Here is a 15,020-nt window from a genome sequence, read left to right as displayed (position 1 = left end):
CCTGGCATTTCTCATGATGTACTCTGCATATAAGTTAAATAAGCAGGGTGACAAAATACAGCTTTGACGTACTCCTTTCCCAATTCGGAACCAGTCTGTTGTTCCATGTCCAGTTGTAAATGTTGCTTCTTGGCCTGCATACAGATTTCTCATGAGTCAGGTAAGGTGGTATGGTATTCCCATCTCTTTCAGAATTTTCTACAGTTTGTTGTGATCCACACAGTCAAAGGCTTTGGCGTAGTCAATAAAGCAGAAGTAGATGTTTTTCTGGAATTTTCTTGCCTTTTTGATGATCCAGCAGATGGTGGCAATTTGATCTCTGGTTCCTCTGACTTTTCTAAATCCAGCTTGAGCATCTGAAAGTTCATGGTTCACATACTGTTGAAACCTGGCTTGGAGAATTTTGAGTATTACTTTGCGTGTGAGATGAGTGCAGTTGTGCGGTTTCTGAACATTCTTTGGCATTGCCTTTCTTTGGGATTGGAATGAAAGCTGGCCTGTTCCAGTCCTCTGGCCACTGCTTAGTTTTCCAAATTTGCTGACATTTTGAGTGCAGCACCTTCACAGCATCATCTTTCAGGATCTGAAATAGCTCAACTGGAATTTCATCATCTCCACTAGCTTTGCCCGTAGTGATGCTTCCGAATGCCCACTAGACTTCACATTCCAGGGTGTCTGGCACTAGGTGGGTGATCACTCCATTGTGATTGTCTAGGTTGTGAAGATCTTTTTTGTACAGTAGTTCTGTGTATTTTTGCCACCTCTTAATATCTTCTGCTTCTGTTAAGTCCATACCATTTCTGTCCTTTACTGTGCCCATTTTTGCATGAAATGTTCCCTTGGTATATGTAACTTTCTTGAAGAGATCTCGAGTTTTTCCCACTCTGTTGTTTTCCTCTATTTCTTTACATTGATCACTGAGGAAGGCTTTCTTATCTCTCCTTGCTATTCTTTAGAACTCTGCATTCAAATAGCTATATCCTTCCTTTTCTCCCTTGCCTTTAGATTCTCTTTTCTCAGCTATTTGTAAGGCCTCTTCAGACAACCATTTTGCCTTTCTTTTTCTTAGGAGTGGTCTTGATCACTGCCTCTTGTACAATGTCATGAACCTTTGCCCATAGTTCTTCAGGTTCTCTGTCTGTCAGGTCTAATCCCTTGAATCTATTTCTTACTTTCACTGTATATTCATAAGGAATTTGATTTAGGTCATACCTGAATGGTGTAGTGGGCTATGTCATTCTTTCAAAAGTTGTGCCCTGTACCTTTCCCTCTGGTTACAAGCAGATATTTAATTACCAACGATTTGTTTATAAAAAGACCAGTTTTGGTCACTATATTCATGATTCAGTTCAGTGCAGTTGCTCAGTCGTGTCCGACTCTTTGAGACCCCATGAACCTTGGCACACCAGGCCTCCCTGTCAATCACCAACTTCCGGAGTCCATCCAGACTCATGCCCATTGAGTTGATGATGCCATCCAACCATCTCATCCTCTGTTGCCCCGGGCTCCTCCTGACCTCAATCTTTCCCAGCATCAGGGTCTTTTCCACTGAGTCAGCCCTTGGCATCAGGTGGCCAAAGTACTGGAGTTTCAGCTTCAGCATCAGTCCTTCCAATGAACACCCAGGACTGATCTGCTTTAGGATGGACTGGTTGGACCTCCTTGCAGTCCAAGGGACTCTCAAGAGTCTTCTCTAACACCACAGTTCAAAAGCATCAATCCTTTGGTGCTCAGCTTTCTTTATAGTCCCACTCACATCCATACATGACCACTGGAAAAACCATAGCCTTGAGGAAATGGACCTTTGTTGTCAAAGTAATGTGTCTGCTTTTTATTTTATTTTTTTATTTTTTGCTTTTTAATATGATGTATAGGTTGGTCATAACTTCCCTTCCAAGGAGTGTCTTTTAATTTCATGGCTGCAGTTACCATCTGCAGTGATTTTGTAGCCCAGAAAAATAAAGTCAGCCACTGTTTCCCCATTTGTTTGCCATGAAGTGATGGAACCGGATGCCATGATCTTAGTTTTCTTAATATTGAGCTTTAAGCCAACATTTTTGCTTTCCTTTTTCACTTTCATCAAGAGGCTCTTTAGTTCTTCACTTTCTGTCATAAGGGTGTTGTCATCTGCATATTGGAGGTTATTGATATTTCCAAATTTCAGGCATACTGTGTGATCCATTGCTGTGTTTTAAAAATAGCTGCTTATCTGTTGGAGCAAGTAGGTGAATGGGTGAAAATTAAAAATAAGGGTTTTGGTTTTTATTTTGTGTTGTCTTTTGGCCATACCATGAGGCTTGTTAGTTCCCTAACAAGGTATTGAACCCAAGCCCATGGCATTGTGAGCACAGAGTTCCAACCAGTGGACCACAGGGAATTCCCAGTATATAGTGTTAGATGTTTCCATTGTGAAATACTAGGTAACACATACACAGAATCTTTCTTTCAACTACATGTAAATCTGTAAATATCTCAAAATGAAAAGTTTAATTTAAAAAAGGCTAGCTCTTTTACACATATGCTTATCCAATTAATAATGCAAAATGGTGAAGCACTAGTAATTTTTAGAACTCCAGAGTTCCTCATGGAAAAAAAAGTTGTAAAACATTCAAGGTAAAGAACATGGCCCATAGTTCAAAACACTGATATTAGAACTTAAAACTTGGTCTGAGATTCAGTCAGGTATGATATGGTTATCTTACATTAGCACTTTAGATTTTTATTTTGGTTTGCTTGAAGATAGATAGATTAGATCTTACTGGTTATTTACATCAAGCCCATGTTAACTGTGAATCTGTAAGTATAAAGGGTGATCACATTGGTCTAAAATAGATTTTTAACTGCTCTTTTTTTTAAGGTTTATTTATTTATTTTTGGTTGTGATAAGTCTTTGTTGCTTTACTCGGGCCTTTTCTAGTTGCAGTGAGTGTGGGCTACTCTTAGTTATAGTACGTGGGCTTCTCATTGTGGTGGCTTCTCTTTTTGTGGAGCACAGGGTCTAGGGTGTGCAGGCTTCAGTAGTTGCAGCTCTTGGGCTCAGTAGTTAGGGCTTGCAGGCTCTAGAGTGCAGGTTCAGTGGTTGTGATGCACAGGCTTAGCTGTTCTGCAGCATGTGGAATCTTCCCAGACCAGAGATCAACCTTGTGTCCCCTGCATTGGCAGGCAAATTCTTATACATTGTTCCACCAAGAAAGTCCTTTACTCTTAAAGGATCATTTTAAGGATATTTATCTAGTACCTTGAATGATATAATGTTTAGTACTGGGTAAGTTTCCCATTTTGGCAGAGGAGTAATAGAATGACAACCACATCTGGATTTAATAAAAATAACTTAAAATAGTTCACAGTTATAAAACTGATAAGTTAATGCTCGATAAAGGACACAAATGGTATGGACCTAACAGAAGCAGAAGATATTAAGAAGACGTGACAAGAATACATGGAAGAACTGTACAAAAAAGATCTTCATGACCCAGATAATCATGATGATGTGATCACTAACCTAGAGCCAGACATCTTGGAAAGTGAAGTCAAGTGGGCCTTAGAAAGCATCAATATGAACAAAGCTAGTGGAGGTGATGGAATTCCAGTTGAGCTGTTTCAAATCCTGAAAGATGATGCTATGAAAGTGCTGCACTCAATATGCCAGCAAATTTGGAAAACTCAGCAGTGGCCACAGGACTGGAAAAGGTCAGTTTTCATTCCAATCCCAAAGAAAGGCAATACCAAAGAATGCTCAAACTGCTGCACAATTGCACTCATCTCACATGCTAGTAAAGTAATGCTCAAAATTCTCTAAGCCAGGCTTCAGCAATTCGTGACCCGTGAACTCCCTGATGTTCCAGCTGGTTTTAGAAAAGGCAGAGGAACCAGAGATCAAATTGCCAACATCCGCTGGATCGTGGAAAAATCAAGAGAGTTCCAGCAAAACATCTATTTCTTCTTTATTGACTATGCCAAAGCCTTTGACTGTGTGGATCACAATAAACTGTGGAAAGTTCTGAAAGAGATGGGAATACCAGACCACCTGACCTGCCTCTTGAGAAATCTGTATGCAGGTCAGGAAGCAACAGTTAGAACTGGACATGGAACAACAGACTGGTTCCAAATAGGAAAAGGAGTACGTCAAGGCTGTATATTGTCACCCTGCTTATTTAACTTCTATGCAGAGTACATCATGAGAAACGCTGGACTGGAAGAAACACAAGCTGGAATCAAGATTGCCAGGAGAAATATCAATCACCTCAGATATGCAGATGACACCACCCTTACGGCAGAAAGTGAAGAGGAAATAAAAGCCTCTTGATGAAAGTGAAAGAGGAGAGCGAAAAAGTTGACTTAAAGCTCAACATTCAGAAAATGAAGATCATGGCATACGGTACCATCACTTAATGGGAAATAGATGGGGAAACAGTGTCAGACTTTATTTTTTTGGGCTCCAAAATCACTGTAGATGGTGATCGCAGCCATGAAATTAAAAGGCGCTTACTCCTTGGAAGAAAAGTTATGACCAACCTAGATAGTATGTTCAAAAGTAGAGATATTACTTTGCCGACTAAGGTCCGTCTAGTCAAGGCTATGGTTTTTCCAGTAGTCCTGTATGGATGTGAGAGTTGGACTGTGAAGAATGCTGAGTGCCGAAGAATTGATGCTTTTGAACTGTGGTGTTGGAGAAGATTCTTGAGAGTCCCTTGGACTGCAAGGAGATCCAACCAGTCCATTCTGAAGGAGATCAACCCTGGGATTTCTTTGGAAGGAATGATACTAAAGCTGAACCTCCAGTACTTTGGCCACCTCATGCGAAGAGTTGACTCATTGGAAAAGACTCTGATGCTGGGAGGGATTGGGGGCAGGAGGAGAAGGGGACAACTGAGGATGAGATGGCTGGATGGAATCACGGACTTGATGGACATGAGTCTGAGTGAACTCCAGGAGATGGTGATGGATAGGGAGGCCTGGCGTGCTGCGATTCATGGGGTCGCAAAGAGTCGGACATGACTGAGTGACTAAACTGAACTGAAGTGAATGCATGCAGTTTTGCCTCAGGAAAAGATCTTTCAATTTACGAAAGGGTTGATGTCGTGTTAGTTTCTACTATACAGCAAAGTGAATCAGTTATACATATACATATAGCCCCTCATTTTTTGTATTTTCTTCCCATTTAGGCTAACACAGAGCACTTAGTTTAGTTCCTGTGCTATACAGTAGGTTTTCATCAGTTACCTATTTTATACATAGTACTGATAGTGTATATATGTCAGTCCCAATCTCTCAATTCATCCCACCACCCTCTTCCCCCTTGGTATCCATTTTGTTCTGTAAGTCTGTGTCTCTGTTTCTACTTTGTAAATAAGATTGTCTATACCATTTTTTTTTCAGATTACACGTATATGTGTTAATATGGTGTTTATCTTTTTGACTTCACTCTTTAATGCTTCTGAAAAATTTAGAAGATATTCAAGAAAATAAATCTTAAGCAATACTATGGAATTTGTCAAAAACTAATGTTAGTGCACCTGAAAGTTTTTCATACTTTACTCTAAATGATGTTTGTCTAATTCCAAAATTCACATCTGCCCTTATAGAGAAAATTTTTCAAATGAATGGGCAAAATTTTTAAGTATCAATATTTTCTCACTGTTGGACTTCTGGCTGGTCTTGTAATTCAGGCTCTTCTGTCAATGGGATTCTCCAGGCAATAATACTGGAATGGGTTGCCCTTTCTTTCTCCAGGGGATCTTCCCGAACCAGTAATTGAACCCACATCTCTTATGGCTTCTGCATTGACAGGCAGGTTCTTTACTCACTGAGCCATCAGGAAAACCCTAGTTTATAATATGACACAGATATGTTTATAGCTAAGAATGCCATCCTTCACAAAACAAAAAAGTTCTCCTGATTGTGTCCTCTTTAATTTTTACATATAATCATATTGTTAATGAGTTGCATTGATTTATCCCTAGTCTTGACATTGTTCAGCTACAGCATGAATTCATGTGATAGCCGGTTTTGTGGTTGGACTGCTGTGAGTTCTAGGAATGAACAGGATAATCATCATTATGCTGTATCATTTCTACATCATTTGCTATACTACTTTCATTTCTAAAGTACAGCTTTTTCAGTGTTTGCTAATCTGTAGATGGAACAAGATGTAGAATGACATTGTGCCTTCTTGTCTTGTCTTCTGGTTCCATTCTCTAGTTGAAGATTTAAGGACACTGAGTGACTTGATAATATTTTTGGACATCTGACTTATTTCCAAAGAAAGGTTATGGCAAAAATAGAAGCCATACCATCTTGATATCTATATTCTAGAGTCAAGTTTGTTTAAAGATTTTTTAAAACAGCCCTCTCCACCAACAACCAAATCTCACACAAGATCTCTAGTTGCCTGTTACAAGAACTGTAACTGCCTATTGCAGTTCATTTCTTTTTCATTCCTTAAATATCTTGGATCTTCCCAAGCAACATAGAAGACTGGTACAGAGGGGCCACTGGCCTTGGAGTCCAGCACCCTGCTTGAATCTGGGAGGTGTCTGGCTTATGAAGGCCTCAGAGATATTTCCTGATTTCTAGTGGCTTTTTCTTAAAGTCTTTTATTTATTTATTTTTGGCTCTGCTGGGTCTTTGTTGCTGAGCTTTTTCTAGTTGTGGAGAGTAGGGACTACTGTTTGTTGTGGTGGCAGGCTTCTGGTTGCAGTGATTTCTTCTGTTGCAGAGCACAGGCTCTAGGCACAGGACTTCAGTGGCTGTGGTACGTGGACTCAGTAGTTGAGGCTCGCAGACTCCAGAGCTCAGGCTCAGTAGGTGTGGTGCATGGGCTTAGTTACCCCGTGGCACATGGGATCATCTTGGACTAGGGGTCAAACCTGTGTCCCCTGCATTGCAAGGCAGATTCTTAACCAGTGAACCACCAGAGAAGCTCCACCTTAGTGTTTTAATGTACATTCTTTTGATGATTAGTGAGATTGGAGTGCTTTTCTCCCATTTTTTTAAACAGTTATATTCCATTAAAAAATTTTTTTGTCTTTTATTCATTTATATACTCATCGTGTCACTCAGTTGTGTCTGACTCGTGCGACCCCATGAGATTGGAGTACTTTTTCTCCCAGTTCTTTTTTTACATAGTTATATTCCATTAAAAAAAATTGTCTTTTGTTCATTTATATACTAGGAATTTATTATTATTATTTTTGGTCACACTGTATGGCATATGAAATCTTAGTTCCCTGACCAGGGATTGAATCCATGCCCTCTGCAATGGAGGCCTGGAGTCCTAACCATTGGACCATCAGGGATTCCCAGTTTTATTTAATATAATAAAAATCTTTTTATTTTCAGATGATTTTGCCGACTAAATTTTATTTATGGATTTTTTTGGGGAGGTGTGTGCACAAGTTCTATGTCTTACGTTTTATTACATACATTCTTAAATTCCATCCTCTACTTTTTATTTTCTATTGAGGTAAAATTCACATAAAACAGAATTTACCATTTAAAATCATTTTAGTATATAATTCAGTTAATTTTTTTTACTAACTTCACAATATTGTACAACTGTTACCACTTTCTAAAATTAGAATATTTTCATTGTCCCCAAAGATAACCCATACCTCCCAATTTCCCCCTTCCTCCATCCCCTAGGTACCCACTAATCTACTTTCTCCCTCTGTAGATTTGCCTACTTAGAAATTTTACATATATAAATAGAATCATCCAATATGTAGGAATTTGTGTCTACCTTTTTTTATCATAAAGTTTCTAAGGTTCATCCATGTTTAGTATGGATGAATATTTCATTCCCTTTTATTGGGGTATAATACCCTGTTGCTTATTTATCAGTTGATGGATATTTGGATACTCTTTGCTTTTGGCATTTATAAATATTGCTGCTATGAACTTTGTACAGTTTTTTGATCATGGGCATATGTTTTCATTCTCTTGGGTATATGTCTAGGAGTGGAATTGCTGACCACTAAAATGTTTTTCATACTGACTGTCCCATTTTACATTTCCATCATCAGTGTATATAGGTTCCAATTTCTTTACATCCTTGCCAACCCTTTAGTTTTAAAATACAATGATCATATTCATCATAATGTGTATAAAATAATATCTCATTGTGGTTTTGATTTATATTTTGTTCTAATGACTAATAATCTTGAGCATTTTTTCATGTGCTTCCTGGCCATTGTATTCTTTGCAGAATTATGTATCTGAGTTCTTTTTTTAATTGAAGTATAGTTGATTTACAGTGTTGTATTAATTTCTGCTCTACAACAAAGTGGTTCAGTTATATATACATTCTTTAAAAAATATTCTTTTCCATTGTGATTTATCATAGAATATTGAATATAGTTCTCTTTCCTATGCAGTAGGACCTCGTTGTTTATCCATTCTGTATATAAAAGCTTAAATCTGCTACCTCCAGTTTCCCACTCTAGCCCCCCTCCTACTCCCCCGCCCCATTTAGCAAACAACAGTCTGCTCTCTAGAGCTGATTCTGTTTCTGTTTAATAGGTTCATTTGTGTCATATTTTAGATTAAACATATGGATGATATGTGGTATTTGTCTTTCTCTTTCTGAGTTACTTCCCTAGTATGATAATCTCTCGTTGGATCCATGTTGCTGCAAATGGCATTTTTTCATTCTTTTTATAGCTGAGTGATATTTCAGTCTGTGTGTGTGTACCATATCTTCTTTTTAAAATTTTTACTTATTTTTAATTGAAGGATAATTGCTTTACAATATTGTGTTGGTTTCCACCATACATCAACATGAATCAGTCATAGGTATACGTATGCCTCTCTCTCTCTTGAGCTTCCCTCCCACCTCTCACCCTATCCCAGCCCTCTAAGTTGTTTCAGAGTACAAGTTTGAGCTCCCTGAGTCATAGCTCAAATTTCCAGTGGCTATCTATTTTACATATGGTGATGTGTATAGATATACCACATCTTTATTCATTTGTCAGTGACCATTTAAGTTGTTTCCATGTTTTGGCTATTGTGAATAGGGTTGTTATGAACATTGTGATGCATGTATCTTTTTGAATGCCCAGGTGTGGGATTGCTAAATCAAATGGTAATTCTGTTTTGTTTGAGGAGGAACCTCCACAGTGGCTGCACCAACTTACATTCCCACCAACAGTATAGGAGAGGTCCTTTTTCTCTACACTCTCTTTAGCATTTGTTATTTGTAGACTTTTTAATGATGACCTTTCTGACTGGTATGGTATTTCATTGTAGTTTTGGTTTGATTTCTCTAGTAATTAGAAATGTTGAACATCTTTTTTTTGTGCCTATTGTCCATCTATATGCCTTCTTTGGAATACTGTCTATTTAGGTCTTCTGCCCATTTTTTGATTGGGTTTTTTGTTGTTGAGTTGTTGTATATCTGAGTTCTTTAAAACTCATTTTACAGTTGGGTTTGCTTTTTATTGTTTAATTGTAAGAAGTCTTTATATTATTAAAAGGATATATATTATATAAAAGGATATTAATGCCTTTTCAGATACATGATTTGAAAATAGTTGTCCCCAGTTAAATGGGTTGTCTCTTCACTTTCTTGATGGTATCTTTTGATACACAGAGGGTTTGAATTTTTTGCATTTTAAACTTTTATTCTTTTGTAACCCTGTTGGATTACAGATGCACTTATTATTTATATACTGTAATAATACACATATAAATATTTCCATGGGAATCTGTGAGCTCTAAATCCCATTCTATGTTTTATTCATCCTTGTGTTTGTCATTTATAAAATTTCTCTCTTCTAAGCAGAAAATAAGAGTAATAAACAAAAAGCTACTGAAGGCTTCCAGAGAGTAAGTGCTCAGGAAATATATTTGAAAAATGAATGAATTATTATTGTAAATGATGTAAAGCAGAATCTCATACTATTAATATTTTCCTTGAATTATACTTTTTTATTTTAAAAATATTCATGTATAGAGTTTTAAATTTCTGTCATACAGCTCAGTGATACAGCTCAGTGATTCAGATATATATATATACACACACATATTCTTTTTCACATTATTTTCCATAATGGTTTATCACAGTCCTTAAATTATACTTTGTAGATAAGGGTACATGTAGAGTTTGTTATTCATGTTTTCATATCCTCAGTGAAATAAATAAAATATATTTTAAGTTTTATTTTATTTGTTTCAGACCACTTACAGTGTAGATAGATTTTCAGTTTACTAAACTATGTATTTAATTCAATATATGACCTGGTAAATAAGGATATTCTTAAAACTTATTTTAACAGCGAAAGCAAGTTGAATACATTGGTGCAGAAGCTTCATGACTTTCTGGCACACTCATCAGAGGAATCTGAAGAAACAAGTTCTCCTCCAAGACTTGTGATGAACCAAAGCACAGGTAAATTGGAAAAAAAATTGCAATATCTTCTAGTCTTATTTATCTTTTATTTTTGAAGAGCTGAAGTTATTAAAGTTTTTAATAGCCCCTGTGTTTCTAGGAGTTAGATAATATCTGATACTATAGATTTTGATTCAGATAAGTAAAAAATGTAACGTTTTATGGTTTTAGGTGCTTAGAGAAGCATACACTGAAGATTTTATTTGTAATGGAAATGTTTTATAGAAGTGGGTGATGAATGTTAACTTTAAAATAGATAGGAGTGGGAGCAGTACAGAAATATGTTATTCTAAAAGTTATTCATGTATTATGAGTTATGTTTTTATGTTGTTTGATAATTCTTCAGCATAGATTTGGTCTATACATTTTTAAAATACAAAACAACATCTCCTTTCTACCTCCCTTTTTCCTTTTTAAGAGTATATTATATCATGTGATGATTACCATCATTTGTTTTCAAGTTTTTAAGGGTAGGCACATATAGAAGAGGTGGACATGCACATAGATGTGCACGTGCGCACACACACAAACATACACAGGCCTATTTGCACACAAACACAATATGTACAAGAAGTATGAAGAGTGGTAGATCACAGTGAAAAGTTCAACCGTATGTATAATTAGAGTCCCAGAAGGAAAGAAGAGAGAGAATGGTTCAGAATCTGAGTTTGAGGAGATACCCGCTGAGCATTTCCTAAAAGTGAAGGACATCGTGTAGATTCATGAAACACTGTGAACCTCAAACAGGATAAATGGAAAGAAAACTACAATTAAAAAATCATAATAAACTCCTAAAGAACAAAAACCAAGAGAAAAATCTTAGGAGCAGCTGGAGGAAAACAGTCATTGCTTTTTTAATGTTGAATGTTTTTGAACAATAACACTGATAGCTCATTTGACAACAGTAATGTTAGAAGCTGGATGATAAATAAATGATTTACTTAAAGGGCCAAGTGAAAATAATTGCTAGCACAGTCTGCTCAGTGAAAACATCTTTCACAAGTGAAGGTGGATAAAACTTTGTAGTTTTCCTGACAGTCCATTGGTTAAGACTCTGCCCTTCTACTGCAGGGGACATGGGTTTGATGCCTGATCAGGGAACTAAGATTCAGCATGCCATGAGGCATGGCCCAAAAAAAAAAAAAAAAAAGAAAGAATGATGTCAGCATATGTACACTAGGGGAAATACCAAAGGGTTTTCTTAAATCAGAAGGAAAATAATTTGAAATGGCAGCATCAAAATACAGGAAGTTATGAATAACAATGGGATCGATAAATAGGTGGAAAAATGAAATATGTACTTTTATCTAATCCACAATCTCTAGTCTTAATTCATAAATTGCCCAACAGTGTTTTCATAGGTAAGTCCTTTACCCTCCCAAGACCAGGATCCCATTGAAGAGCCCACACTGTATATGTTACTTGGTCTTTAGCATTTTCAAATCTCAAAACAAGCTGGAACCATGGCATTTTTCAGATGTATAGATATATTATTTTGGTGATTGTCCCTCAGTGTATATTTGTCTGATCAGTTATAAAATTAGATTGAGGTTTTGAATTTTTGGCAGGATTGCTGTGTAAGTGGTGTATGTTGTTGTCCATACATCATAACACAAAGCACATGATGAAGTTTCCTCCTTTATTGGTGATGTTAACTTAGGTTATTTGGTTATGGCTGTTTTTCTAGATTAAACCACTGTAAAGTTATGATTTATTCTTTTGTACCTACGTAAAAAGTAATTTGTTGAAGATTACTTTGAAACTGCTTAGGTATTCTTTTCATCATCAAAAATTAGCTTTTTGTAAAATTGCAAATTATCACAAACTTGGCAGCTTAAGACAACCCAAATTTATTATCTCACGGTTCTGTGCATCTGGAGTCCAGGTGGGCTTTGCTGAGGTCTGCTCAGGGAATCACAAGGGCTAAGTCAAAGTGATAGTAAGACTGTGTTCCTTTCTATAGAATCTGGAAGAATCCATTTTCATGTTCATTCAGGTTGTTGGCAGAATTCAGTTCATTGTGCTTGTAGGTCTGAGGCCCTCATTTCATGCTATTGGCCAGGATCCTCCCAGCTCCTTAATTTCCTCTCGCATGGCCCCTTCCAACTTCAAAGCCAGCAGTAGCGCATTGTGTCATTCTCATGCTTTGAGTTTCTCTGACTTAGCCTTTTGCTTGCTTCTTTTGCATCTTCTGCCATGAACTAAGGAGAAGGCAATGGGACCCCACTCCAGTACTCTTGCCTGGAAAATCCTATGAATGGAGGAGCCTGGTAGGCTGCAGTCCATGGGGTTGCTAAGAGTTGGACACGACTGAGCAACTTCACTTTCACCTTTCACTTTCATGCACTGGAGAAGGAAATGGCAACCCACTTCAGTGTTCTTGCCTGGAGAATCCCAGGGACGAAAGAGCCTGGTGGGCTGCCGTCTCTGGGGTTGCACAGAGTCAGACATGACTGAAGTGACTTAGCACTAGCAGTAGCCATGAACTAGAGACATTTTTCTATTTTAAGGGACCCATGTGATTAGATTAGGTCCCTTCCTTCTCACCTCTCCCAAATGAGCTCCCATTTTTTAAAGTCACCTGTGTCATTTCATGTAGCAAACAATGGGAGTGTTATTTCCTCACATTCACAGGTTTTGGTGATTCAGTTCAGTTCAGTCGCTCAGTTGTGTCTGACTCTTTGCGACCCCATGAATCGCAGCATGCCAGGCCTCCCTGTCCAGCACCAACTTCCAGAGTTCACCCAAAGTCCTGTCCATCGAGTCGATGATGCCATCCAGGCATCTCATCCTCTGTCGTCCCCTTCTCCTTTTGCCCCCAATCCCTCCCAGCATCAGGGTCTTTTCCAATGAGTCAGCTCTTCGCATGAGGTGGACAAAATATTGGAGTTTCAGCTTTAGCATCATTCCTTCCAAAGAACACCCAGGGCTGATCTCCTTCAGAATGGACTGGTTGGATCTCCTTGCAGTCCAAGGGAGTCAAGCGTCTTCTCCAACGTCACAGTTCAAAAGCATCAAAAGCATCAGATGCCATGATCTTCATCTTCTGAATTTTGAGCTTTAAGTCAACTTTTTCACTCTCCTCTTTCACTTTCATCAAGAGGCTCTTTAGTTCCTCTTCACTTTCTGCCATAAGGGTGGTGTCATCTGCATATCTGAGGTTATTGATATTTCTCCCGGCAATCTTGATTTCTGCTTGTGCTTCTTCCAGTCCAGCGTTTCTCATGATGTACTCTGCATATAAATTAAATAAGCAGGGTGACAATATACAGCCTTGACGTACTCCTTTTCCTGTCTGGAACAACTCTGTTGTTCCATGTCCAGTTCTAACTGTTGCTTCCTGACCTGCATACAGATTTCTCAAGAGGGAAGTCAGGTGGTCTGGTATTCCCATCTCTTTCAGAATTTTCCACAGTTTATTGTGATCCACACAGTCAAAGGCTTTGGCATAGTCAATAAAGCAGAAATAGATGTTTTTCTGGAACTCTCTTGCTTTTTCCATGATCCAGCGGATGTTGGCAATTTGATCTCTGGTTTCTCTGCCTTTTCTAAAACCAATTTGAACATCAGGGAGTTCACGGTTCACGTATTGTTGAAGCCTGGCTTGGAGAATTTTGAGCATTACTTTCTGGTGATTAGGGGGCATGAAATCTTGGGGGCCATTCCTAGAAATTCTGCCTGTCACCACATCCATTTATGATTCTTGGCTCAATGGTATGTTACTATGATGGTTCAAAATGGTGATGTCCTATCATTACTTCTGTCTTTTCTGTAAGGGAGATGTTTACATTTCTATGCTCTCTATTTATTTGTTTATGTTAGTGTATGCTAGCATTTTTTTCTTTTTTCATGAACATTTTCTTACTGTCATTATTTTAATATTCAAATTATACCAATATTGGCTAGTGGGAACCCCTTTTGTATGACTCTTATAGACATTTCCATAAGTCTTCATCAACCTTGAGCACTTTTCTTACTTTCTGCCCTCACAAGATGTTCATTGTTTACTTTGCACTGTCTGTTCCCCAGCCCTGGAATCAGTTATTTCTCCAAGAAGTTCTGATTCCTTTTAGTGGGGTATACTATTTAGAAAGCAATATCTGGGTGTATGATGTGCTCATTGCTGTTAGGATGTCTTCGCTTCCAGGCTCTTTAGCACGGAAAGCCAATATATGTGATGCATTTTCATGTGTTGATATTGATACTTTTCGTTTTACTTTGGACTGTAGACATCATTCTGATCTTCCTCTTTTCATATTTTAACTTCTTACTGCAACAGAGAGAAAGGTGGTTCCCATTATCCTCAGTTTATGTACTCAGTTACTTAGTCTTCATTGTGTCCACAGTTTCAACTTTGCATGCTAAATTATCACAATAAAGAAACCTAACTAGTGGTAAATACTTATTTAAAGTTCTGTCTTTAGACTGATATTATATTGTTACAGTTCTAAATTCAGTAGTTAGTTAGTTGGGGGAATTTTGCTTCTAGTCGTGGCAGAGTAGCTTTTTGGATAAGCAGATTATCTCCCACAGATACCAATTATAAATTCTGGCCAAAATACTGAAAACAATGATGAAGGAACTGATTAGTGGCACAAACCAGACACACACTGGAATAGAGTCAGCATATGGA

The 15,020-nt window shown here is 37.8% G+C and overlaps 1 protein-coding gene across 18 annotated transcripts in view; it reads left to right on the top strand.

Annotated features, from left to right (window-relative positions):
• The window catches only part of ATRX (ATRX chromatin remodeler), a 276,097-nt gene that overhangs the window by 65,902 nt on the left and 195,175 nt on the right, over nucleotides 1–15,020 (top strand). For all 18 annotated transcript variants that reach the window (XM_070291855.1, XM_070291853.1, XM_070291866.1 and 15 more), the window contains one exon: nucleotides 10,275–10,387. In XM_070291855.1, the coding sequence (XP_070147956.1) occupies nucleotides 10,275–10,387 (113 nt within the window). The remainder of the gene's footprint in view (nucleotides 1–10,274; nucleotides 10,388–15,020) is intronic.

The sequence above is a fragment of the Ovis canadensis genome, chromosome X (assembly GCF_042477335.2).
Source record: "Ovis canadensis isolate MfBH-ARS-UI-01 breed Bighorn chromosome X, ARS-UI_OviCan_v2, whole genome shotgun sequence".
Taxonomy (NCBI): Eukaryota; Metazoa; Chordata; class Mammalia; order Artiodactyla; family Bovidae; genus Ovis; species Ovis canadensis.
Note: the sequence above shows the minus strand (reverse complement) of the source record. Positions and strands in the feature narration are given on the sequence as shown.